This window comes from Rhineura floridana, chromosome 17 (genome assembly GCF_030035675.1).
Source record: "Rhineura floridana isolate rRhiFlo1 chromosome 17, rRhiFlo1.hap2, whole genome shotgun sequence".
Lineage (NCBI taxonomy): Eukaryota > Metazoa > Chordata > Lepidosauria > Squamata > Rhineuridae > Rhineura > Rhineura floridana.
The window spans coordinates 29,889,582-29,916,417 of NC_084496.1; the positions used below are offsets into that span (position 1 = coordinate 29,889,582).

The 26,836-nt window shown below is 43.0% G+C and overlaps 1 protein-coding gene across 3 annotated transcripts in view; it reads left to right on the top strand.

Moving 5' to 3' along the window:
- The first annotated feature begins 7,984 nt into the window (after nucleotides 1-7,984).
- Nucleotides 7,985-26,836, top strand: part of FOXK1 (forkhead box K1) — an 84,497-nt gene continuing 65,645 nt past the window's right edge. Inside the window, exon 1 of one of the 3 annotated variants that reach the window (XM_061599356.1) lies at nucleotides 7,985-8,852. In XM_061599356.1, coding sequence (XP_061455340.1) covers nucleotides 8,419-8,852 — 434 coding nt within the window. In that variant the 5' untranslated portion in view covers nucleotides 7,985-8,418. Of the gene's footprint in view, nucleotides 8,853-9,110; nucleotides 9,185-26,836 lie in introns of those variants that run through there. The other 2 variants (XM_061599355.1, XM_061599358.1) reach the window with 2 other exon arrangements.

Genomic DNA, 26,836 nt, shown 5'->3' on the forward strand with positions numbered 1-26,836 from the left:
TATGATTCTATGACCTGGTAGCTGCCCAACCGTGCCATGGGCTAACACCAGGCCTGTCCACCAGCAATACTAAGAGTGCCCCTTAGTTTGGCATGTGTTTGGCTGCCTGTGGGGGTTGATAACACTGCAAACTTTGGCAGATGAGCAATGGTCATCCTTGGAGTAGACTTCAGGATTTGAACCAAGAACCTTGTCCACTTACATATCACAAAAAAGGGCACAGATTTGCATACAATTTGCATATGCTAATTTACATGTACAGGTGCAAATTTAGAAATAGTTACCATAATTAAGTAGAAACACAAGACAGTCTGCTGTCCAGGTGCTCACTAAGGATGGGCAACTTTAAGTCCCTCCCGGCTTTCCCTTTTAAGAGTTCTTTATCTTTAAAGCAGTCTTGGACTGGGCAGCCCTTCAAATAGAGGACTATCCTCTATAGAGTAGGACACATGGCCAGCCACTAGCTTTTTGCTCAATCAACAGAACAACACCTCCCTCTTTAGAGTGCTTCAGGCTTTGCTGCAGCACCTGAGACCTCAGCAAGCTTAACTCAGAACACCTCTGAATTCAGAGACAGCCACCCACATACCCAGCCTAGCTCTGAAGATGCCACCTTCCTTCCTTCCTATGACCTCTTATGCGAGTCAAAAGAGGTGAGCCAGAGGCCCTTAACCTTTGAAGAAAGGTAGGATTTAAATCAGGGCTGTGAAGTCAGAGTCATAGAGTCAGAAGCAATTTTGGGTGGAATTGGAGTCAGAGTCGGTAGAAATGTACCGACTCCAACTATGGCTTCAAAATAAAATTTAATTTTTTTGTTTTAATGTATTTTAAGGTCTTTTTATGATGTCTTAAAGTGTTTTTAGCATTTCTGTTTGCCGCCCTGGGCTCCTGTTGGGAGGAAGGGCGGGATATAAATCAAATAATAAATAAATAAAATAAATAAATAATCTACATTTGCCATTTATGAAGGAGTCGGAGTCAGAATCAGACAGTAGAAATATAGAGGAGTTGGAGTCTTGACGTAATGACTCCACAGCCCTGATTTAAATGTAACAACAGTAACAAAAAAATAAAACAAACATCAAAGACACCAAGACACCAGCACAACTAAATAAATCCCATTATCATTTTGGTAAAGTCAGATGAATACAGGCCTGTTGAAGGGCATCTTAGATCTTGCTCCAGGAATTGTAAAAATCATGGCTTAGGTTTCAACTGCCCTCTTTCTAAAATTAGATCACAAAATATTGTTGGGGTGTGTGTGTTCTGTTTGAACACTCTCCCCAAAATCCAGTTTTCTTGGTGCTCCATTTGGATTAACTTTTTGGATGTAAGTACCTCTAACTGGTACACATGTCCTGTTTGTGAATGGTCTTAAGAACTCCAGTGATAACTAGGCTGCTTGAATGGGATTTTATAAGTTTGGTATTTAAAGTGAGAGCTGTTAAGATGTGTGGTTTCTGAAATGAGCAAAGCAAATTAAAATGCCATCGTGTCCAGCAGGTTCAGTAAGGCAAAATCTGTCCTATGATGCATTCCGATTAGGTGAAATCTCCTTTAACCCTGAGCTTATTTGTGCATTAATCATTTGACTGCCTGGACAATTTACATATTAAGCCCTATTGTGAAAGCCTTTGTAGGCTCAGCTGGTGAGGTTTTGACTTTTAAAAATGATAAACATATATAGTTGACTGCAACTACATTGTAATAAACCTAATTAATTATATTTGCATGTATAATGGTTAGCATTTTCATGTAATTGTGGTAATTTGTTTCACAACTCTGTTACAAATGGAGCATCTATTTACATCATTAACTTTTAAAATCTAATTTTATTGAGAGGCTACCACATTTCTGCACGGTCTAGGTCGATCAAGTCCACAAAATAATCACTTCTGTGTTAGGTCAGGAAACACACTAGCAGGTGTGATATACCGGTCAATGTATATCGGTTGCAATAACCTGGTATCGCCAACATGTCACCCTGCTGCTGAAAGAATTGCACTGGCTACCAATTAGCTGCCGGGTTAAGTTCAAGGTTCTGGTTTCAGTGTACAAAGTCCTATGCAGCTTAGGACCAGCATCCATCTTATCCCTTATATACCTGATATACCTGGCCAATCACTGCAGGTGAGGGCCTCCTGCAGATACCATCTTATCAGGAGGTCTGTCCTGCACAACACTGGAAATGGACCTTTAGTGTAGCGGCACCTACCGTTTGGAATTCTCTCCCCTTAAATATTAGACAGGCACCATCTCTGTTATCTTTTTGGCACCTACTGAAAACCTTCCTCTTTCAACAAGCCTTTTAAGTAGAGACCTTATCCCAGTCTGCATCTGTGTTGGAACTGCTTTTTAATATGTTTTTAAAGCTTTTCTTTTTTAAATATGTTTTTAAATATGTTTTGTTTTAATATGTTTTTAAGGATGTTTTCTTGTAATATATTTTAAAGTCTGCTTTTATAACGTTTTAGACTATTTCTAGTGCTTTTGTTTGCCACCCTGGGCTCCTACTGGGAGGAAGGGCGTGATATAAATCTAATAAACAAATGAACAAACAATACAACTGCAAAATCAAATGGCATGCTTACTTATAGATTACTTAATTTGAGCACTGTGGATGCTGTGGAAACGCATTCCCTGCATTTTGTTCAGACATACTCATCTCTTTGGAACACAAACTTCAAAGGGAGACCAACATGAAATTGCTCAAATTCAATTCATAAAGAGTTTCAGTGCTATCACTTGTGAACTGAATGTGTGTGTGTGTGGCTTACCAAGATGTTTTTTTGTGTGTGTGAGAGCCACTATTAACAAAATAATTATCCCTGCCTGTACTTTTCTGCATGCCGTATCCTTCTGACCTCACCGCTTACAATCTCTTTCCCCACCCCTGGCCAGCCATGAGTACAGATGTACCTGCAACTCAGGATAACACTTCATGGACCTGATGAAGTAAAGGACCATAGTCCTCCACAGCTTATGCTGTAATCAATTTATTAGTCTTTAAGGTGCCACCAGACTGTTGCTTTTGCTGTAAACCAACTAACATAGCTACCCCTCCGAAAATCATCTCAGTGACTGAGCTCTGAAGAATACTCCTGTGAACGTGTGGCAGAAACAGGCTGAATACTGATTGGCTAGATAGATAGATAGATAGATAGACAGATAGATAGATAGATTATAATATTAATAATTGGCTTGTACCTGTACCATCATGACACATGCATGCACACAAACACAGCACATGCTTTTTCAGCTAACCCCCATCTCTATTATTTTGAAAGCACCAAATGAACTTTTAATTGCATTGTAACGTAGGCAGAATATTAAAACAATGGGGAGCAGTGGATAACCCACCTGAAGTGTGGAGGAAAGGGACACAAGGCTAACCAAGCATTCAAACTGTTAACAAATTCAGCTTATGATTTTAGCAAATGGGGGGTCTTCTAGCTTTTAAATAGATTTGTACACACACAGCCTAATTTTGAAACCAGACTTAAACTATACTCTTGCACTTGCTTACCAGACAGTAAGCTCCACTGAATTCAACTGGGCTTACTATTGCATTGTTAGTCCCAGTGGGTTTTGTCCAACTCATCTCTGAATCAATTAGAGCCCTTTGGGGCATTACATGAAGAGTGTTTTCCTCCTCGTAACCACAACTTTCCTCACACTTTGGGATGAAGACAAAAGAGCTTCCAACCAAGCCTGATCCTAGACATTTTAGGGCAGCCTTCCAAAACCTTGTGCTTTTGAGATGTTTTGGACTACAACTCCCATCAGGCCAAGCAGGCTGGAGCTGTAGTCCAAAACATCTGCTTCAGAGATGGCTGCTTGAGGAACAAAGACATTGCCTGTACATGTTCACAGTCATGCCTGCATGCTCACACACGCTACTCAACAAACTGTATTTACATGTTCTGACACCTAAGGATGCAATTAGATAACCGTACACAAAGACTTGTGTAAGCCACATGGGACATTAGGGTGAAGGACAGATAGGAAATAACAAAAATAATAAAATGTATTCAGTGACACCATTGTTCTCATGTGCCCAGATGTGAAGCAATGTGCCTCGTTCTATGCGTAACACTTCAGGTTGTGTATTTGGGACAAGCCTGTGCTTTCAATTCACAAAAGCATCATTTTCACAACCTGGACAGAAATAAGGAAGACACATGGATGGATGTAGTTTTGTGCACCTCTACATGTTCTGCTGCATCCAGGTGTAGGCTTTACACACTGGGGCGACTGAGCTTTACATGGTGGGTCACCTTATCTCCTGGCTGTAATGGCTCCTGTGTTTTTATGGTACTTGTATGATAGGCAGATTGAAACACAGCTTTTCCCAGCATGGAGATGCAATGGTTGACATGGGAGCTTCTCTTGTCTATATCTACCTTTTTGCGAATATGTTTAAAAGCAACGGGAGTCCTGCCATTGCTTCTTTTTCTGGTAGGGCTTCTAAGCTTTCAACTTTCCCAGAGGCGGCAGTGATGTCCATGAACTTGGAGGGTTTTAAAAGAGGATTAGATAAATTCATGGAGGAAAAGGCTATCAACGGCTACTAGCCACAATGACTATCCTCTGCCTCCACAGTCGGAAGATGCTTCTGAATACCAGTTGCTGGAAACAGCAGCGGAGGTGTGCTCAGGTCCTGCTTGCAGGCTTTCCATGGGCATCTCGTTGGCCACTGTGAGACCAGGATGCTGGATTAGATGGGCCACTGGCTAATCCAGCAGGCTCTCATGTGAACTGATCAGCACAAATTCAAAATCCAAAGAGTCTCGTGCTACCTTAAAGATGAACAAATTTCTTATGACGTCAACAAACCAGAGTGCAGTCTGTAAAAGTGCATGCCATAATGTTTGTTTCTAAAGTGCTACAAAACTTTGTTGTTTTTACTCCAAATTCAATAATTTAAGCTTTGCCCAATGAAGAGGTGTAGTGATAACAGTATATACTTCATTTAACAAATTTGTACTGTCTTGCAAGAATGAAATTCTTCAGGCGGTTCACATAAAATGCAGCAATGAAATAGATAACATTTAAAAAAATCTCAGTAAAACAATCCTGCATTAAATCTAACAATCCAGCACAGGAAGGTAGACCTTTAGTGTAGTGGCACTGAGCCTTTGGAATTCCCTCCTCTTAAATATTAGACAGGTGCCATCAGGGCCAGTGTTGTCATTAGGCCAACTAGGCAGCCGCCTAGGGCGCAGACCTCAGAGGGGCACAGTACTGGTCTTTGAGTGGCACAGTTTTACAGATTAGTTTTTTTTAACCCTTAGGAAAAAATACAACTGAAATAAATTTAGCAGTTTCAAGTTTTGTGCTTTTCATTTTTTCTACAAGACATCTGTTTTTTAAAATTGAAGTTAGCAATTTTGGGTGTGTGTGCAAGTAGTTAGCCTTGGGGTGCAAAATAGCCAGCACTGGGCGCCATCCTCTGTTATCTTTTTGGTGCCTAGTGAAGACCTTCCTCTTTCAACAGGCCTTTTAAGTAGAGACCTTATCCCAGTCTGCGTCTGTGTTGGAATTGCTTTTTAAGATCTTTTTAAAGCTTTTAAAAAAATGTTTTTAAAGATGTTTTGTTTTAATATATTTTAAAGTTTGTTTTTATGATGTTTAAAAGTTTTTTTTCGTGCTTTTTTGTTTGCCGCCCTGGGCTCCTGCTGGGAGGAAAGGTGGGACATAAATCAATCAAACAAACATGTAAAAAATACAGCATTATTTCTTAGCCACCTGTCATCAAAACATTCCAGGGCACTTTGTACAAAAATGTGAATAAAATTATTTTACACAACATATAAATACAATTTAAAACCAACAAGGAAACACAACAAAATACAAGTCACACAAACAAAAAACCCCAAAGCTAAAATCAGAACTGAACATAGCTCCAAATAAATAAATAATCTGCTATTTACAATGTCTGCTGGGCAAATAGGAAGGTCTTCACCTAACGTACATGGCAAGCCATCTTACTTGGGGAGGGTTATATATATATATCTTTATTGTTACGGTCGGTGACCAGCATAGACTTGGGGAGGGCTTTCCAAATATGGGATGCCACCACAGAAGAGGCCCTCTCCTTTGCAGTAGCAGAGCACACCAGTACTAAAGAGAGTATTTGCAGCATGGTTGGTACTGTGGCTTCACCAGTATAAGGCTACTCAGTAAGTTCATTGCAGACACAAGATCTGAACCACTCACAGTTCACACTTAGGTTGCAATCCAGTACATATCTACTCAGAAGTAAGCACCATTGGGTTCAATAGGACTTACTCTCAGGTAAGTGTATACTGGATTGCAGCATTGTCACTATAGCAGTGCCACGGGGATGGGGGTGGGCTTAACCTGCTGAATGTCTGCTTGCTTTTATTGTTGTTACATGCCTTCAAGTCGATTACGACTTATGGCAACCCTATGAATCAGCGACCTCTGATAGCATGTTACAAACCACCATGTTCAGATCTTGTAAGTTCAGGTCTGTGGCTTCCTTTATGGAATCAATCCATCTCATTTGGCCTTCCTCTTTTTCTACTCCCTTCTGTTTTTCTCAGCATTAGTGTCCTCTAGTGAATCACATCTTCTCATGACGTGTCCAAAGTATGATAACCTGTATTACCATTTTAGCTTCTAGTTATAGTTCTGGTTTAATTTGTTCTAACCCTCAATTATTTGTCTTTTTCACAGTCCATGGTATGTGCAAAGCTCTCCTCCAACACCACATTTCAGACAGCTGTAATCATGGGGTGGGGTTTAGCCTGCTGAATGTCTGCCTGCTAGACAACTGTAATCATTACCGGGTAACAGCACAAAACCCTTCCCCCTCCCTTATTAACTTTGTAGGCTTTGTTCTCCCTACTGTTGATATGTAGACTGTAAACTCCTGGGGCAAGAGCCTGCCTTTGCTTGCTTATGCAAAGCAATGGTGGTATCATATTACATACCAGGCATTTAAGTCTTTGGGTATGGCAAGCATGGTTAAAATGTGTATGTTGAGCATATGGCTGTACTGATTCTAATTTTTGACAGATGGAGTAATTGTTGTGATTTTTCATTGCATTTTGGTCTTCTGGTTGTTGTATTTTAAATTATTGTGACCTGCCCTAATATCACTTATGATGAGGGGTGGGACAGGAATTCTATAAATAAAGTTTTAAAAATAGATACATAAATAAAGGGAACAAACCCCTGAGGGCCCACCTACCCCCATCTGAAACAACACCTAAAAATGCAAATCCTAAATCCACAGATTTGATAGTCTCATCCCACTGAAAATATGAGGAGTGAAATGTGTAGAATTAGGCTACACCTACCTTTCACTGCAGTTGCACATACTAATTTTGTTTCTTGTCTTTGGCTTTTATTCTAGTGGCTACTTACAATTGTAAGTTCCTCAAGGGCAAAGACCATGTGCGGGTTACTTATGTATGGTGATGGTGCTCTATAAACAAATTATAAAGCTCCACACTAAACATTCACAGGATTTCAGACTTAGATGTTGCCTCTGGGCATGTGAAGAGCCACTGTGCCAACTTGCTCTGTGTGTGTGTTTCAACGTCACGTGGCTGCGGTTATTTCCAATCGCTGGTTGCACAAATGTGCTCCACAGCCACAACCATGTCTTGTTTTCATCTGCAAAACATCTCTTCCCTTTCACAGTTGTGGTGCATTTGTTTACCGCGTTACGCGGATCCTCGACTGCTCCCTTGTCGCTTTCTTGAGCCACTCTCGCAGGAGAAGGAATGCCGTCCGGCGAACACACGCGCAGCCACATGGTTCCACAATCGCATCCTTGGTGGGTGTGCTACGGGGGGGTATCACGCTCGCTTGCTGTCGTGTCCTGCAACGGGAAACCAGGAGGAGCTAAAGCACGTGCTCTCGCCACACAATGTCACAAGCGCCTGTCCCCCCCTTCAAAATTCGTTTCACACACGCGCCACGCTCGTGTGCACAGACACACACACCTCACTGCTCCCCCCCCTGCACAGTCCGCGAGGAAAGGGGGCTCGGGAGAGGGGGTGCGTACATGTGCGCACGCTTGGCTTTGTTTGTTTTCCGTGCCACGCGGTTGCCTTTTCGGCTTCCACCCATTGCACGAGTGTGTGTGTTTTACACCCACGATTGCCCTGCCACAGGCGAGGAGAAAGAAATAGACCGCGGAGGGGAGGAGTGGGGGAAGAAGCCCTTGGAAAACAGCACACGCGCCGGAGCGTTGCGCATAAAAAAATGTGCCAAAGCGCGGCACCTTTCCCTCTCCGCCGCAGGCGTTAGGCTGCGTCGCCGGATCCCGGATCCCAGGCGAGGCTCTCCGCAGCAGCTGGGCCGCTCCCCGCCTGCGGCCCCGCCCTGGAGGCCGGCGGTGTCGGCTGCCTCTGCCTCCGCCGCCGCACGTTGGCTGGGAACATGGCTGAAGTCGGGGAGGACAACAGCGGGGCGCGGGCCTTGCTGGCGCTGCAGCGCTCGGCGCCCTGCAGCCCCGCGCCGCCATCGGCCTCCAGCTCGGGCCCGCCGTTGCTGCTACTGCAGCCGCCGTCGGCGCCCGCGGCCTCCTCCTGCTCCTCGTCGGGCCCGGCGTCGGCGCTGCCTCCGGCGCTGGCGCGCCTGCAGGGCCGCGACCTGGAGTTCGTGATGCGGCAGGCGTCGGTGACGATAGGCCGCAACTCCTCGCAGGGCTCGGTGGACGTCAACATGGGCCACTCCAGCTTCATCTCGCGCCGCCACCTGGAGCTCGCCTTCCGCGCCCCGCACTTCTACCTGCGCTGCCTCGGCAAGAACGGCGTCTTCGTCGACGGCGCCTTCCAGCGCAGGGGCGGCCCGGCCCTCCAGCTGCCCCCGCAGTGAGTGTCGTCGGAAGGGACGGGGTCGACTCGCGGGCGGGCGAGCGGGCAGAGAGGTCGTTGGAAAGGCCCCTTGACCCGCGTGCTAGCTTTCCCTGCCGAGAAACAAAAGCAAAACAAAACAACAAACGCGCGCGCGTGGGTGCCCCTTACAGGGCCGGCCCCCCGCCTTCCAGCCCCGTTCAACCCTCGTGGGCGAGCCTCCCTCCTCCGCGAGTGAGGGCTCCCCCTTTCCTCCCTCTGCCCATAGACAGCCGCACCACAGCGCCACGCATGTTAGCTTCTCCTTTTCCTTTCCACGGCGTGCGCCGCGGGGAAGGTTCCAGGCTGTGGTGCGTGTATTGGCAGGGGGCCCTCGCGTGTACGAGGGAAGAAAGGGAGCCCCGCTGGCCTGAACCACGCGGGTGGAATGGGGCTGAAGGGAGAGGCGCCGGGTCTGTAGGGGACACCCACACGCGCATGTTTTTATGGTTCTTGGCAGGGAAAGCTAGCACGCGGGTCGAGGTGTCTTGGGAAAGGGGGTTGAAGGAAGGAAGGCGAGCCCCACTGTGAGGAGGGGCGTTTATATGCCTGGGTTTCATGTCTGTGTTGTGGATGGGTTGCTAGGTCTTGGGGAAGGGAATGGCGCGCGGTGGGCTCATTCTCAGGAAACTCCGTGGTGGGTTTAACGTGGTTTTTAAAAGCTCACCACGTAGCGAGGGGAGGCATACACACGTGGAGATGGGAGTGAAACTGGCATGCTTTAAGACAGAAAGCCGGCTTTAGGTTTTGGCGCGGGGGGGGGAGGGGTTGGGGAAAGAAAAGGCCCCACGTTGGGGGGATGATAAGCTTGCATGTGTGGGTTTAAAGCGTCTTGAGAAAGGGGGGCAGCCTGAAGGGAAACATACCCGTGGGCAGGGATATTATTATTTTGCTTCTGCAAATATTTCTAGGCTGCCTTTCTGGACTAAGTCCACCCGAGGCGGTAAACAAAATAGAGGCATAAAAACATAGCATATTATTATAACAAAACTGCTACAACATCAACAAAAGCGAGAATTTTTCATTCAACCAGTGTGTGTCTGTGTATTGGCTGGGAGAGCTTTCACGTGGCTTCATTGGTCTTGTGAAAGAGGGTGTGGGGGGAGAAGAAGCAGGAGCGCAGCTCTAGGGAAGGAAACTTCCCCATGTGGGCTGAACTGGGTGTTAAGAAAGGAGTGCCCATCCTGGGGGGAAACGCAAATGGGTGTCTGTGGGAGTGAAAGCACACCCCTGCTGTTAGGCCCACATGTGGGTTTACTGGTCTTGGGAACGGAGCTGGGGGAGAAGAAGGGGCAGCCCCACTTTGGGAGAAATCAGGTGTAGCTGGGCAGGCCTTTAGTGTAGTTTTTTGGAAGTATTCTCTTCACTGGTTAGCAGACTTGGAACAGTTTGTATCCTGAAAGGCAGGATATCAATAATGGCAACTAAATAAAGGGGTCACCCCTCTGTAGGAGTGAAAATGTGTCCTTTGAGAAAAGAACCCACAGGTGAGTTTGTGGGTCTTGAGAAAGGGGAATCTATTTGTGGGAGGAAGTTCACATGTGAGTTTAATGTGAAGAAAGTTGAACCTTCCCTGAAGGGGAGGCTGCATGTGCGTGTTTGTCATATGTCTTGAGGAGGGAAAATTAAGGCCTGTTCGGGGGGGGGGGAGGCTGTGTGGGTTTGTGAGCCACTCTCGGGAGCTTGCTGTGAATTGAAACCTGTGGGTTTCATGGGTCTTGAGATAGAGGTGCCTGTTCTAAAGGGAAATCTAACCACTTGTGTGTTGATGTGCATTTGATGTGCCAGTTGCCATCTTGAATTGTGAGGCACTTGCAACTCTGACCATTTCTGGCATTTAGATGGTGGGTTAAGGACACCCAAATAATCTGTGATAAATTTCAGCTTTAATTTCAAATACCCCCCCCTCCCAAATGGCTTGCGCTGGGCAACAATGAGACAAGCCTGAGCTTGTGGGGCGGATGATGGGAGTGCAGGTTTTATCTAATGAAGAACAAAGACCCATATGGGCATGTGAGAGAGGAGAATTCCAGCAGTGGAAATAGGAGATGACTACTTCTGTTCGAGGCCATCCGTGGAGAACGGTAAACCATGGTTTAGTACTGCATGGCTAAACTGCAGCAAGGCCAAGCAAAGCAATGGGCTCATGAATTCCCCCTCCATTCTTCCTGAGTGGCAGGGTGGAGGGCTTCTGTGGAGATTCGGTTGTGAAGAACATGGTGCCCTACTAATTCTGACTTGCAACAAACCCTGATAAGTTTATGACAAGCCAACTTCAACCTGGGGGTTATGAAGCTGACTTGCCTAAGCAACCAGAGTTTAAGTTTAAGAGATTCTTGGTTTGTTCAACATGACAAGCCAACTTTATTTGAAAATGAAACTAATAATCTACAGAAGTCCTCTTCCCAGCTGCATGGGGTGGGGTGGGGTGGGGTGGAGGGGAAAGCAGAAGTCTGGTGCCCTGCTTGGGCTCAATGCACTTGTCTATGTAGCGCTAAACTGTGGTTTACCATTATGTACAAATGCTGCCAATGTCTTTGAGATGAATATACAAGAAGGAAATTGATTTTTGAGTTGGAGGGAATTTGAAGGAGGAAAAAGTCGCCTTGGGTAGCAGCAATGCAAGATAGCTATTGAAAGTGTGGGGAAGGTGATTATTTCTGTGACTTAAGAGCATAGTTGGTTATCCTTAATTAAATATTAGATGGCAGTAAAAGAACACTCCTGAGGCATGCCTTGTAGCACTGGGTATCTCTGCTCCATGTGGGATAGGTGGTATGTGTTGGAAGAGAGGGATATTGGTTTGTGAGGGTGAGGGGAAAATTCCACCGATGGAAAAGGGGCAACAGCTGTGGGTCTATCCCAAGGGTGCACTTTGCCTGACGAAATGGGAATGGAAAAATAATGTGTGGGATCCCATGGCAGCTAATTGTGTACTTGCTGCTGATCATGCTTGTATGTATGTTTTTTTGCAGTGCCAGCATGATGTGATTTTAATCAGAATGCCATCCCCTACTCCCAGTTTAGCCTATATTTACAATTTCTACATTTAAAAACTGGGCTGTGGAGTCAGAGTCAGAAGCAATTTTGGGTGGAGTCAGAGTCAGAGTCGACAGAAATGTACCGACTCCGGCTTCAAAATAAATTTTGATTGATAAATTTTTAAAAATATAAATTCAAAATGTCAAAGAAGCTTCCCATGAAGTCAGCTGTAGTTGAGCATTTCACCATAACTCAAGATGGAAAACATTTTGTGTGTCAGTGTATGACACAGGACCCAGATGAAGACACATGCTGTGATGCCAAGATCAGCGCATATTCAGGCAGCGATAAAAATGCTCCTATGAGAGCTTCCAATTTAAAAAGACATTTATAGCCCTTTCCAGGGCCTTGTAGTTGGAAGCAATTTTGGGTGGAGTCAGATTCGGACAGTAGAAAAATAGAGGAGTCGGAGTCGAAGGTTTGGCGTACCGACTCCACAGCCCTGTTTAAAAAGAACCGTATTGGACAGTCTGCAGTAGGTCTGGATTAAATGGGGAAATGATAGGGGACGGCATTTTGATAGGGATGAGGATATGTGGACACTACGCAAAACTTGCATGTGTGAGCAACTCAGAGTCCACAATGGAGTGCCATGTCAGAGCGCCTCCCTAAGGGAGGATCAGTAATAGCTGGCAGGCATCACTAGTGGCTGTCCCCTGGTACACAGGTTGTGCATGTTTCCTCAAGTACTCACAGTTCATGCAGGGCGGTGACAAGACCCACAAAGGTTTGGCCAGTGCTCCCTTTGACTTGAACATGAGCCTAAGAACCTGTCCCAGAATCTTTTGTCTTGTGTAGAGTTGCCACAGTTGTGGACTGGCAGACAGACACTGTGGTCGATGTGAAAAGTGTTGCTTGAAGGTAGAATGTTTTTTTGAAAATCCCTGGTGAGTCAGTATGATGAGTGGTATTCAATGCTAATCCTACTCAGAGTAGATCCATAGCACAGTGGTGAGGAGAGCCTGGCTGGGCGTCCAGAGTCTGTGAGTTCAAATCCCCGCTCCTGGGTGTCAAGGGCCAGCTAAAGATCACTCCACAGTGAGTGGCTCAGGGGTTACGTGCCCTGCCACCTGTGCAGCCGTGGGCAACTTGCACAGTCCCAAGGAGCCCAGTTGCCCCCCAGCTGGCAGTTGCGGACAAGGAAGGGGCTGGCTTGTGCAGCTGTGGCAAGCTGAGCAGGCCCTAGCCAGTTGGGGAGGACTAGCCTCAGAGGGAGGCAATGGCAAACCCCCTCTGAATACTGCTTACCATAAACATTCATAGGGTAGCCATAAGACAGGATCGACTTGAAGGCAGTCCATTTCCATTTCAACTTCAGTTCTTTTTTTGACAAAATATTTTGTCAAAAAAAAATATTTTTGACAAAAATTTGTCAACAGATATGGAAAACTAAACAATGGCCCACATACTGAAAGCGTTCAATATACATCCCAATTCCAAAGGGGATCCCAGGGAATGCAGTAATTATCACAGTATTGCGTTAATATCCCATGCAAGTAAAGTAATGCTCAAGATTCTACAACAAAGGCTCTTACCATATATGGAGCGAGAAATGCCAGACATCCAAGCTGGATTAGAAATGGAAGAGGGACCAGAGATCATATCGCAAGCATACGTTGGATAATGGAACGGACCAAGGAATTTCAGAAGAAAATCACCCTGTGCTTTATAGATTACAGCAAAGCCTTTCACTGTGTAGATCGTGAAAAACTATGGAATGCTTTAAAAGAAATGGGGGTGCCACAGCATCTGATTGTCCTGATGTGCAACCTATACTCTGGGTAAGAGCCTACTGTAAGGACAGAAATTGACTGGTTTCCCATCGGAAAGGGTGTGAGACGGGGTGTATTTTATCATCCTATTTGTTTAATCTATACGCAGAGCATATCATACGGAAAGTGGGATTGGACCAAGATGAAGGAGGTGTGAAAATTGGAGGGAGAAACATCAATAATTTAAGATATGCAGACAATACCATACTACTAGCAGAAACCAGTAATTATTTGAAATGAACGCTGATGAAAGTTAAAGAGGAAAGCACAAAAGCAGGACTACAGCTGAACGTCAAAAAGACTAAAGTAATGACAACAGAAGATTTATGTCATTTTAAAGTTGACAATGAGGACATTGAACTTGTCAAGGATTGTCAATACCTTGGCGCAGTCATTAACCAAAATGGAGACAACAGTCAAGAAATCAGAAGAAGGCTAGGACTTGGGAGGAAAGCTATGAGAGAAGTAGAAGAGGTCCTCAAATGCAAAGGTACACTGAACACTAAAGTCAGATCATTCAGACCATGGTATTCCCAATCTCTATGTATGGATGTGAAAGTTGAAGAGTAAAAAAAGCGGATAAGAGAAAAGTCAACTCATCTGAAATGTGGTGTTGGAGGAATGCTTAGCGCATACCATGGACTGCGAAAAAGACAAATAATTGGATGTTAGAACAAATTAAACCAGAACTGTAAGCTAAAATGATGAAACTGAGGTTATCATACTTTGGACACGTCATGAGAAGACATGATTCACTAGAAAAGACAATAATGCTGGGAAAAACAGAAGGGAGTAGAAAAAGAGGAAGGCCAAACAAGAGATGGATTGATTCCATAAAGGAAGCCACAGACCTGAACTTACAAGATCTGAACAGGGGGGTTTGTAACAGATGCTATTGGAGGTCACTGATTTATAGGGTCGCCATAAGTCGTAATCGAGTTGAAGGCACATAACAACAAACTTCAGTTCATTAATTTCAGTGGGTCTACTCTGAGTGGGACTTAGCAGAATACAGTCCAAGGTGACATAGCACTTTTTAATATCTTCCAACATACTTGTAATAAGGCACATGTAAGCAACATTGTGCATCTTAAAACATGACATCTTAGCATTTGGTGGGGTGGGGGATAGTACAATTCGTCTTCAACACCAGTGACCTAAGGGCGTGACTCTTGCTCGCTCGCCTCATATCTAATGGATGCTTTTTTAATAAGTTACTTTTTCTGCAGGCTGTTTTCTGGTGTTTAGTAATTTAGTTATAAATCCCCAGCCGCTTTCTTTCTTTGAGGCACTTGGGCTTTGAAATGTTTCTTTTTAGAAGGCGATACCCTTGCACTGTGTCAGTATAATTAATTTCTCCTTGTAAAACAAGCTGCTTTCTCTCCACCCGCCCACCTTTCCTTTCTTGGGGAGCTAGGGGCATTTTTGTACTCTCCCGTAAGTTGTTGGTTTACTTGTGTACATTTCTTCTGTGCCTTGTTATTTTCATTTACTGAATTGTAAGCGTGGTGGCAAATGACAAGAGCCAAGCAGGCAGCCTCTATTTATGTTTGAGGTGGGAGAGGACCCTTTCTCCTTTTTGAGCTCTTAAAAGGGACGAGGCTTATGCAGTAAGGAACCCTGAACAATAAAATGCCTTCTCAGCCACTGTTTATGATCACAGTAAATAAACTCTTTGCCCCTCCCTTTCTGAGTTGTAAAACAGATGATGCAACCCCCCTTTTTCCTTGAATGGAATTTGCCCTCTAGCTTCTTAGAGGTAAACAGTTCCAGTTTTTCCTGTGTTCTTTAGAGCATGCGAGAGTTCAGGCCTCAAAACGTAGAAATGTTTCTTGCTGCCTGTTGGTTCACTCAGCCATGGATAGTGCATGGGTAGTGAAGTTTGCTTGCGTCTTGCTTGTGGGGAGGTGGGGAGTGCATGGGGCACGGATGATACTGCTTACAGTGAACTGTGCATAGCTGTCATATTTAACAAAGAGAAAAATGTACGGGGGGGTTCAACTTCATCATGTACCTTCCGATGTCTGACTTTGATTTTGGTCTGATCCATGAGACCCCTTCCTGTGCTTTTGAACCTTACCAGTCACTGATCAAGCACCAATTGAACCAAATGGTGGGAGGCAAGATTGACTTTTAATGTGCAAAGTATTATATATGATTACTGTTACTCTGTGAAGTAGGTGATAATTTCTATTGTACAATCTTGGGTTTGGGGCTCAGAGAGGACAGCCATTGAAGTACACAAAGAGTGCATCATCACAGTGCTCATCAGCAGTTCTTGGCTGAAGCTGGTTTCTCATTCTGTGGTTTCCACCATAGAGATCCCATGTGTATTTCTTTGCCCCTGGCATCTTTCCATTTGCGCGAGAAGTTCAGGCTGTGTGTCACTCTAGCCATTTTATGTCTCTGTGATGGAGAAGGGATTTGAATCCAATTCAATATTTTTATGCTGAAGGAAGATGCTGGTTTTGTGTTGGCGTTCACTTACTGTCTCCTTGAGAATATTTGGTATAGTTTGCAAAATGGCAGGTTGCGTACTTCTGGTGTAATCTTATTCTGCAGGCTAAATACTTAATATGAAAATACTTAAAGCAACACCAAAAAAACTACGCTTTAATTATTACTGTAAAGATGTTGTGAATTGTATGCACACTTGCAGGTGTAGTAGAGAAGCAGTATCTGTTTCAAATATGATGCATATACTCTGAGGAAACATTAGAGAATCCCTGTGCAAGTCTAATTATTTGCACGCGCAAACAAAAAAATGGCTGAACTTCAGGAAATCTCTGCCTTGTCATGTTCATAATTTACATTGGCTCCATTATGAAAATTACATTATTTTGCTGTCTTTCCTACTGGAAAGAGTGTCTCTCTGGATACAGCAGAATTTTTACAGCTTGATGGAACCTCAGGAGGCTCTGCTGCATTTACGCTCTGCTTGAGACAGAGTGTCACAATTGATCAGCAGGGTTATCTTTCACAGCTGTGTTGTCATTGGATTTGTCCACTTCGCAAATGAGACAACACAACTGTGAAAAATAATTAAAGCACAATTACAGTTACTAAAGGGAGGCAATTTCCTAGAGGTCATTGATCAATATGAAGCAAGCTCAGCTAGAAGGCAGGTCTTGAAGTAAAAGCTAATGTTTTTAACACTGACGATTAATCAGAAATTCACATTCTGTTGGACGCTATCGGTTCTTTAAATAGGCCTGTTTATATTGTATACAGGGAGCATGGAACTTTTTGTGAGGAATTTCTTTTTGCAACTCTCACCTTCCATTATTCCCCCACAGTTCCCCATTCCCAGCCAAGGGCACAGCATCAGGTTGGGATAGGACATGATGCCTGTGCTGCATATGGCTTCCGTTACATTCTTTAGTCCCAAAGTGGGCAGCAGCTCACACTGATCTTCACTTTTCCACCTTTTTCACCCCTCTGGTGGTGACAACAATATTTTGAACTCTGCAAATATTTGATTCACATTGGTTTGGATTACAAAATTGCTTGATTTTTCTACTCTTGTGGGGAAAAATGGGGCTTGAAACCAGTTTGGGTTTTTTGTGTCAAATTTGTAGGGGTGTTTGGAAGGAGCACACACATGTGGATCATTTGGACATTTTTCTGCAAAAAAATGTGGTTAGCAGTCTTTTGGGTCCCCAGATGTGACTGGACTACAACTCCCATCAGCACCATTCCAATGGTCAGGAATGGTGGGAATTGTAGTCCAGCAACATCTGGGGACCCAAAAGATTGCTGTAAAGCAAGCAAATAACCACTTTTTGGACTGCAACTTCTACCAGCCCCAGCTAGCATTGCAGGCACCATGTTGGAGGCAAATAACCACCTACGATAACCCTGTGTGTATTTTGAGACATAGCTCTCTGTTAATGGATTCCAGAAAATCCTGAAATATATAACTGAATAGGGAGGGTCATATTAGATAGATAGATAGATAGATAGATAGATAGATAGATAGATAGATAGATAGATAGATAGATAGATAGATAGATAGATAGATAGAAGAGGTGTTTCTTCAGAATACAGTATAATGAAAGCTATACAGTGAAGGTGCCAGACCCACCTCTGCCAGGCGCAGACGGGCTGCCACAGAGGATGCCCTCTCTCAGGCCACCACCCTCTGAATATTGGAGACATGTTAAAACTTGTTTTGCAAGCCAGAACTGAGGTAGACCTTATTTCCCATGTAACTTTTCTTTATGGTTTTGACATGAAAAAGCATGACTTTGGAAGACCCAAAATAACTTATGCAATCTTTTAGCTAGCAGGTGACGTCTGCTCTCTTGTGTTTTGATGACCTCACAAACCACTTGGACGCTCTATTCTTGTGGTTAAAATGATGTTATCAGGATGCACACATGTGTGTTTGTGCCCAGGATGATAGAGACTAGCAAGCCTTGTTTCTGAGGAACAGCTTTTACCACATAACCACCAGTGCAAAACCAAAGCTCTTTCTGTAGTACTCTGTACACACCTGTTTTCTGATCTCATTTTCTTCCGCTGTTCTGTTTCCTATGACTGCACAGTAGAAGGTCATGTAGCAAAATTTCAACCCTCTTCTATTTTTCTTCCTCTTAAGATGACTCTGTGTTCATGAGTCTGTTGAAACAAAACTACAACATGATCTTTTGTTTACTTTTGTTCTGTTGATTTCAGCAGAGAGCTAAACATCTCCTTAAATATTTTCCATATGTCAATGGTACATAAAAGTGCTTAATTTTGATTGGACTGTGCCCCCATATTCTTAAAGGTGCACCCTGTGTGTATTTACACTGTCATGGCTGTGTTGTTGATTTGCCAATGCATTGGCATTTTACAATGCAACATAAAAAAGGCAGATTTCTGCCTTAAGGTGCTCACAATATAAGCGTTGATCAGAAAAGCATACAACATAGGGAGGTATTGTAGATCTGGCTTCCTGAACGTTTAAAAACTATTCTGGAAGAGGACTGCCCATTTTTGCAGAGCAAGTGAGGTGATAGTTCTGTTGATGGGCGCATTCAATAATCGTGCTTTCAAAACTGTGCCTTTAGGCAAAAATTGAGATTACACTGTATTGGTATTTCTTTGTATCTTTGTTTTCATTATTTATAAAGTTAAGGGAAGGTTTAGAGCGGCCTCCCCAGTGTGGCACCCTCCATAGGTTTTGGACTTCAACTCCCATCAGCCTCAGCCAATGCTGGATGTCTGGAGGACACGGGTTTGCTGAAAGCTGGGTTGGGTTGAAAACTTATCCAGCAACTTGAAAAATGATGCATGCACCTAGGGATCAAAAATATTTCTTCAACTCTATATAGATCCTGGCTCATAAGAATCTGAAATATTATTTTGTTTCCTAACCCAGTTCTGGAGTGGGGGACTTCTGCAGAAGGTCTAGTCCTGCTCCCTTAATGTCCTGATCTCACTAGGCTCCTAAGGAAGCCGGAGACTTCCCAGCATCAACACCAACGTGGGCCGCATCAAGGCAGTATCCAGAGCCAGTCCAAAGTCAGAGTCTAAACAAGCAGAGTCCACAACAAGGGGATTCAGGCAGGAGGCAAGGTCACAGCAGTCCAAAGGTTAGGGCAGAAGCAGGGCAAGTGCAAGTCAACAGGCAGATCCGGGGTGGCCCGTGGTCAGTTCTGGAGTCAACTGGAGATCGGCAAGAATGCCCAGCATAGGGCTGGTGCATAGGACTGGTGCATAGGACTGCTGTTCCAGCAGCGCTTCCAGCCGACCACTGGGGTTTTTGAGCTGGAGCTGCTGGAACCACACCCTCAGTCTCAGCTGACTCCTTTCAACCATCTTCAGTAAGACCTTTACTCCTGGAGAGACCTTGCCTGCAGTTGGGCCCCTCTCCTGATGGGCTGGGTCACCTGCTGGCATTTGAGGCAACACCTCTCTCTTGGGCTTAGGACTTATCAAGCCTTTATGTCAGAGGCCAAGCACACCCTAGATGCAGGAAGCCCTTCCTCAGCCTCGTCGCAGGACCCTGGCTCCTCACCCCCAAATGGGACCTGACACTTATGTTGTGTGGCTGTGCAACGACAGTGCTTTGGCAAGACCCCAACTCTCATTTCATTTGGGTGTGAGAGTGTGGAATTGGATCAGGCTCCCCAAAGAATTCTGCAACCAAAAATGGATTTTGGGGGGCGGGGGGAATTACAAATTATATGCAATTATTTATTTTGCAACCATAGCTTTTTTAAAAGACAGAAATTGATTTTTCTTGTGTAGAATCTTAGGGTTTAGCCATGATACCTTAAAGGAAAAAATCCGCATTCAAATGCAGTGTACCTCTGAATGACGGGTGTTAGGATGAAATGGGGAGTGGGAATATGGTGTACTCCACCTTGAGTGCCTTGGAGGAAAGGTGGGACATAAATGTAAGAAGTAAAGAAATTAGGGGCAAATAATAGGGCGGGTGCCTTCATACCCAGCTTGTAAGCTTCCCAGAAGCATGTGGCTGGGGCTCCAGCCAGGAAATAATATTCTAACTTAGATGGGCCTTTGGTCCAATCTATCAGGGGCTCTTGTTATGTTCTTTTTGGAAACTACAAAGATTGGAGGAGCCAAGTTTGGAATGTTCTTTCAAGAAAGAAGGAGCCTTTAGGTAGTGGTTAAATAATTTTTGGGAATTGGACAGCTGTTTCTAGCTGTCTTTGTTTGTTCTGGGACGGACCTCTCGAAATGCCCAGCCACCACATCAAACCACCTAATGTGTGTGCTGATCTGCTTTTCAAGTTGCCTCTGGCGCTTCATCTCCGAGCCAGCAGTGTCTGTGCGTTCTCTGTTAGTGGAGCCAGAGGGTGCTGTATCCTGAAACCCATAACAGAGCCAATCCCCGTTTGGCTTAGAGCTGTACAGATGTGGACGAGCCAGTTTCCTGTCTCCAGTTCCGAGTGGAAATGTGGCATCTGTGGTTGAGAACATGTCTTGTGTGCTCGGGAGCGTTTGGGAGTTTCCCTCTGACTCCATTGCCTTGTATGTCAAATAATGCAGCCACAAGTAGCTCCTGTTGGTGAAGTCCCATTGAAACCAATGGATTCGCACAGGGTGAGCCAAATAGACCCTTCAATGATTTGACTTTTAAGAATTATTTTAAAAAGCTAAAGCAACAACAACACAAACAGCAAGTTGCCAGTTAAAATGGGCTGCACATCGCTTCCCCTTTGCCATGTAGCTCTCTTCGGGCTTATAGTAGGGTGCATATTCAAGATGGTTTAAGATATTAGTTACTCTTTAACATCCTTGAATGGCCTTAATTGTACTTGCAGTAAGAGTGGCTAAGGTAGATTCCCCAGCTGCCACTTCTTTGGTGCATGTCAAAAATGGGCAGAGTCTGCAAGGAAGAATTAACTTTGTTAGGTTTACACAGACAACCCACAGGGAGCCTTTGGATTGTGCCATCCTCCTCTTGCATGGCTACAAGAGGGCAACTAGAAGCTTTGCATGCATTTTAGATTAAGCACACTTTAGTGTTGTGTCAGTGGGAGAGAATCTGCAGAAGAGTAATAGAACATGCGCTCTTGCCAATGTAGGCATTGTGTACACATTCTACCTGATTTTAAGGGGGAAATTGATTTAAGTCTCACATTTGAAAATACTCTTGTGGTACATTATTAAATCTGTTTAGCCAGAAGTTAGTTTCACTGAACTCTTTAGGACTTACTCTCTGGTTATAGTACTTAGGATTCCAGCCTTACTGTACTAAACAGGGCTGTGGAGTCAGAGTCGGGAGTCGGAAGCAATTTGGGGTGGAGTCGGAGTCGGTAGAAATGTACCGACTCCGGCTTCAAAATAAATTTTGATTGACAAATTTTTAAAAATATAAATTCAAAATGTCAAAGAAGCTTCCCATGAAGTCAGCTGTAGTTGAGCATTTCACCATAACTCAAGATGGAAAACATTTTGTGTGTCAGTGTATGACACAGGACCCAGATGAAGACACATGCTGTGATGCCAAGATCAGTGCATATTCAGGCAGCGATAAAAATGCTCCTATGAGAGCTTCCAATTTAAAAAGACATTTACAGCCCTTTCCAGGGCCTTGGAGTTGGAAGCAATTTTGGGTGGAGTCGGAGTCGGACAGTAGAAAAATAGAGGAGTCGGAGTCGGAGTCGAAGGTTTGGCGTACCGACTCCACAGCCCTGGTACTAAACAGTACAATTCCAGAGTTGCTCCTTCAAGAGCCCACTTCTTACAGTTTTACAGGAACTTTACAGGGATTTTGGCTTTTGGAATATTTTCTGAGATAGATCCAAATGATTCTGTGCTTTAGGCTTGAGGAGGAGATGAGAGAGGTAGGACATAGGCCAAGCTTTTATAATTGTTCATTTTCTATTATCCGTGAACACTTCTGCACATCAATCTCCTTTTTGAAGACTTCCTCTGAAATGGTTCACTGATGTGTGATTGTACATTCCTTATGGCGGTTAATTTTTTTATGAAGCACACATTTTTATTAGGCATTAAAAGTGTTTTAAAGATCTTAACAGGGTAATTAATATGTTGGGTAGTTGCTCTGTTATTGTCTCAGTGTGATTTCTCCTACCTATTCCTGTTACGAAGCTGTCTTGTGCCCCAGTTGCTTTTATCCTTGATCCTCGATGGAGTGAAAGCTAGATATTACTGTGTGGTCTGTTCCCATTAAAGTCAAGGGGGTTTAGAAGAGTTTCCTACGGTATACTGCAGTGAGCCCAATGGGGCTTACCCTTTAGTAAGCATGTTTAGGATTACAGCCTGTGCACATTATATTAAAAGTGTCTCCATATGTACCAGATTGAGGCACAAAATGGCTGTTCAAGAAGAACATTTTAAGTCACGGGTTCCCAGTATATGTTCTGAAGGAACGTGAGGCCACTTGCCACCTTGCTGAAGCTGTGCGCATCTGGGCCTAGTCAGTGCTTGGATGAGAGACTCAAAAAGCAATTTCAGATCTATTTAGAAATTATTATAAGAAATGGTTATGCTTCAGATAATCCTTCCGAATCAAATATTGATTTTCTAACAATTCTGAAAATACCAAAAAAGTTCTGTGGAAAATAAAAGGCTGTTAGAAGCACCCTTTATGCTTGCAGAACTGCGAGCTATAATAAAAGGCTTTAAAGAAAAATAAATCCCTGTGTTCTGATGGATTCCCATCTGAGTATTCTCAGGCTGTTACAAATAAATTGGAAATACTCTTATTAAAAACAATAAATGAGTCAATATGATTAAAGATGCTGCCTAACTCTTGGAATATGACTAAATTGTTGTATTGCCAAAACCCAGTAAGGACTTTTCTAACCCAAAAGCCTATAGACCAATATCTTTACTGAAATAGGACTTAAAAATATGGTCATCTATGATAACAGCAAGGTTAAAGCTGGTGATTAGAAAATACCTGTGTTAGATCAAACAGGTTTTATAAAGAAAAGGAAAATGTCAACTAATATAAAGTGGCTGATTAATATAATGAGAAGATCACAAAATATGAACTTAGAACAGCATTGCGTTTTCTAGGTGCAGAGAAAGCATATGATAGGGTAGAATGGAATTGTCTCATAAGAGTATTGGATTTTTAACTTTTTAGTCAACAGTTTAGGCAGTGGATCCAGCTTCTCTGTTTAAGCACAATGGCACAAGTGTCTATTAATAATGGTCACTTATCTATCTGTCTTTAAATGTTAAAAGAGAAATTAGGCAGGGTTGCCCCTTCTCTCCTCTGCTATTTGCTTTAGCAATTGAATCAATTTAACGCTGTTTTGTTTTAATGTATTTTAAGATCTGTTTTTATGATGTTTTAATGTTTTAGCGCTTTGTTTGCCACCCTGGGCTCCTGCTGGGAGGAAGGGCGGGATACAAATCAAATAATAAATAAATAAATAAATAAAATCACTTGCTATTAGCACAAGAGAGAATCTTGAAATTACCGGAATCTAATTTGGCTCACTGAGTAAAATTTTTTTGTTAGATGCAAATGATATTGTTTTGACCTTCTCTTGTAAAATCATAAGTATGTTAAAGACATGTTAGACAAGAACGCTAATATATCTAGATATAAAGTCAACTCTAAGAAATCGGAACTGCTGGGTAAGCCTCCCAGAAGAAGAAAGCAAAGGTTAACTGATATAACGAAAAGTCCTTGGTCATATAAACCAGTAAGATATCCTGGAGCCTGGATAATGCCTAATTTGAAACAACTGGTACAATTCAATCATGAAAAATTATTGCTGGAGGTAGAAAAAGAACTTGGATTTTGGCATACTTTGGCATCCTAGATGGGCCTATTGCATCTATTAAGATGAATATTCTCCTGACACTATTACTTATGTTCATTAATATACCACTTCAAGTTAAAATCTTAGATAAATGGCCAAAAGTCATGCTGAATTTTATGTGGGTTAAAAAACAACAACAACCAAGAGTTGCAGGAAGAGTCCTATATAAAAGAAGGTCAGGATGGAGGAATGGGAGTGCCTAATGGGATGGGTTATTATCAAGATTATTTAAAAGATTGGCTTTATATAGATACTGTTATACAAGCAGAAAATTATATTTTCAAAAGGCAAACAAAGGCTGTGTTGTATCGTGAACCAAACTGGGAAAATATTACAGAATTGATGCCATCTGTGAAGACTGGTTTACATGTCTGGGATAAGTAAAAATAAAAACTTTCTTCTGGGTTATCACTTATGCTTTTTGTAATGAAAGTTTGTTGCATATACCAGGCACGTTCGAAGATTTGATGTCATGGTTTCAAGGGGAGCTGGATGAAATATGAACGCTGATGCATGGGAGTATTGTTATGTCGAAATCTCTAATTTAATGGGTAATATTAGTCCACAACTTTTCCAGTATTTTCACATTAGGTATATTGAGCTTAATTAGAAAATTTGGCAAAGTAAGAACGGAATCTAAAGCAGGGAAGTTACTTTTATCAGAGTATGATAAAGGCTTAATTAGTGAGTTCTGTCTGATACTATTGGATCTAGAGAAGTCATCTGTGAATTTTATGTGAAAGTGGAATAGGGATCTTCATCAAGATATCTCTGTAGATGAGTGGAATTGCAGTTGAGCTAAAAGAGAATTGATTATAAGGTTATTATTGTTTATTATATTTAGTCACTTTTTTCAAATTGAAACTCAAAGCAACTTACAACTTTGAAATTATGTATCAATGGTACTTAACTCCATATAGGTTGAATAAAATATATAGTGGGCAGATATTGGTGATGCAACATGTCAAATGCTGATCTATTGCATTTATTTTGGAGCTGTCCAAATATTCAGGTTTATGGGAATTTGATCTGTGACATAATTCAGGATATGGTGGGCTATACAATACCAAACAACCCTAAAACATTGCACTTAGGTTATTCAAGAGATTTAGTCCTTTAAGATGATTTAGAAATTGTACAGAATCTATTGACTGCTGCAGAAATAAATATTGCAAATGCTTGGAAACAGAAAACATTCCCCCTACCATTTTAACATAGCCAGTGTGGCATAGTGGTTAGAGTGTTGGACTACGACCTGGGAGAGCAGGGTTCGAATCCCCACACAGCCATGAAGCTCACTGGGTGACCTTGGGCCAGTAATTCCTCTCAACCTCAGAGGAAGGCAATGGTAAACCCCCTCTGGATACCGCTTATCATGAAAAATCTATTCATAGGGTCGCCATAAGTCAGGATCGACTTGAAGGCAGTCCATTCCATTCATTCCAACATCATCTAAATGGACATTACAAGAAAGAGGAGCAGAGCAAATTGGTTTATGGAACATTGGCTTTTTTTTAATGTACAGGAACAACACATTTCAAGGTAATGTGCATCCATAGAATTTGTTTACTTTATTGTAAAAAGTTCATATATTCATGTAAACTTGTGTAAATAATTAAAAATAAGAAACCAAGTTAGGCAGCTTTACTGAGGAAGGAATCTTCCATGAAAGTATTAAATCCTATCTTCCGGTGGTATAAGAGCCTGCTCCTCCACTTTAGGTTCTTGTTGTTGAATGGCTAAATTCTGCATTCTCCAGGTCACACAAAAAGGAAAGATAGCCATGTTGGTCCATACGAAATATTCCAAAATCCTCATTTGGGTAATACCTTTATTAGGCCAACCAAAAAGTTACAAATAGTGTGCAAGCTTTCATGTTCTCCAAAAATCATCATCAGCCTAGATGGTAAACAAAGCAAGACTCAATGGCTTCACCATCAGCCAACTTTTTTCCTCACCTTTGCTTTGTTTACCATCTACCCAGAGGTAACCAACATTTTGGACTACAATTCCCATGATTCCTGACCTCGTGCCGTGACAGCTGTGGGAGTGATGGGAGTTGTAGTCCTCAGCATCTGGAGGGCACCACATTGGCTACATATGATCTAACCTGATGAAGAGTTCTCAAAAGCTTGCACATTATTTTGTATTGCCCTAATGTAGATTTTGGAATACTTCTTATGGGGCCTGCGCACCTACCTTTTGCTTTTTGAGTGTATACAGTTTTGTTCAGGTAGTTTGGATTACCTGACTTGTGAATGAGGCTATTAGCAACCTTTACTCTATGTAACGGTTAGTTAACTTCTTTCCATGCATAGAGAGAGTGGAATGAGTTTGTGGATTACAGATTTCTCTATTTCTAATTTTACTTCAGGGTAATTCCACAGCTTTTTGAAACCTAAGATGTTTTGGGAGACCTCTGAGGGTGAGCAGCTGGTTCCTTCAAAGCAAACTTTGCAGTGATGAATGGGCCATTAAGAGAAAGTTGATGGCATAGCAAGTGTAATTTACATAACAATTAAACCAGTCTGGTGCATCCAACAAAGATGCTAACACAATGCTTCTCCCTTGGAGATTTTGCTATTAAGCTACTTTATGAACTGGACTCTTTTAAATGGTTGTATTTTCCTTTTCCAGAGTATGAAAATGCCTGAGGTCTGGGGAAGGCTGTATAGTAATAAAAAGTGCCCCACCACACATGCAAATCATTAGAAGCACCATGTTCAAGAATATTATGCGCCCTCTTCCTTATGTGCTTTGGGGAGAGGAGAGTGGGGAGTGCATCCAGTCTTTGTTGGCTCTGGAGTAAGAAGATGGGTAATAAACACTGGGATTGTACCAGCTAAGCTTTGCTGAGAGTACGCCTATTGAAATTAATGGACCTGAG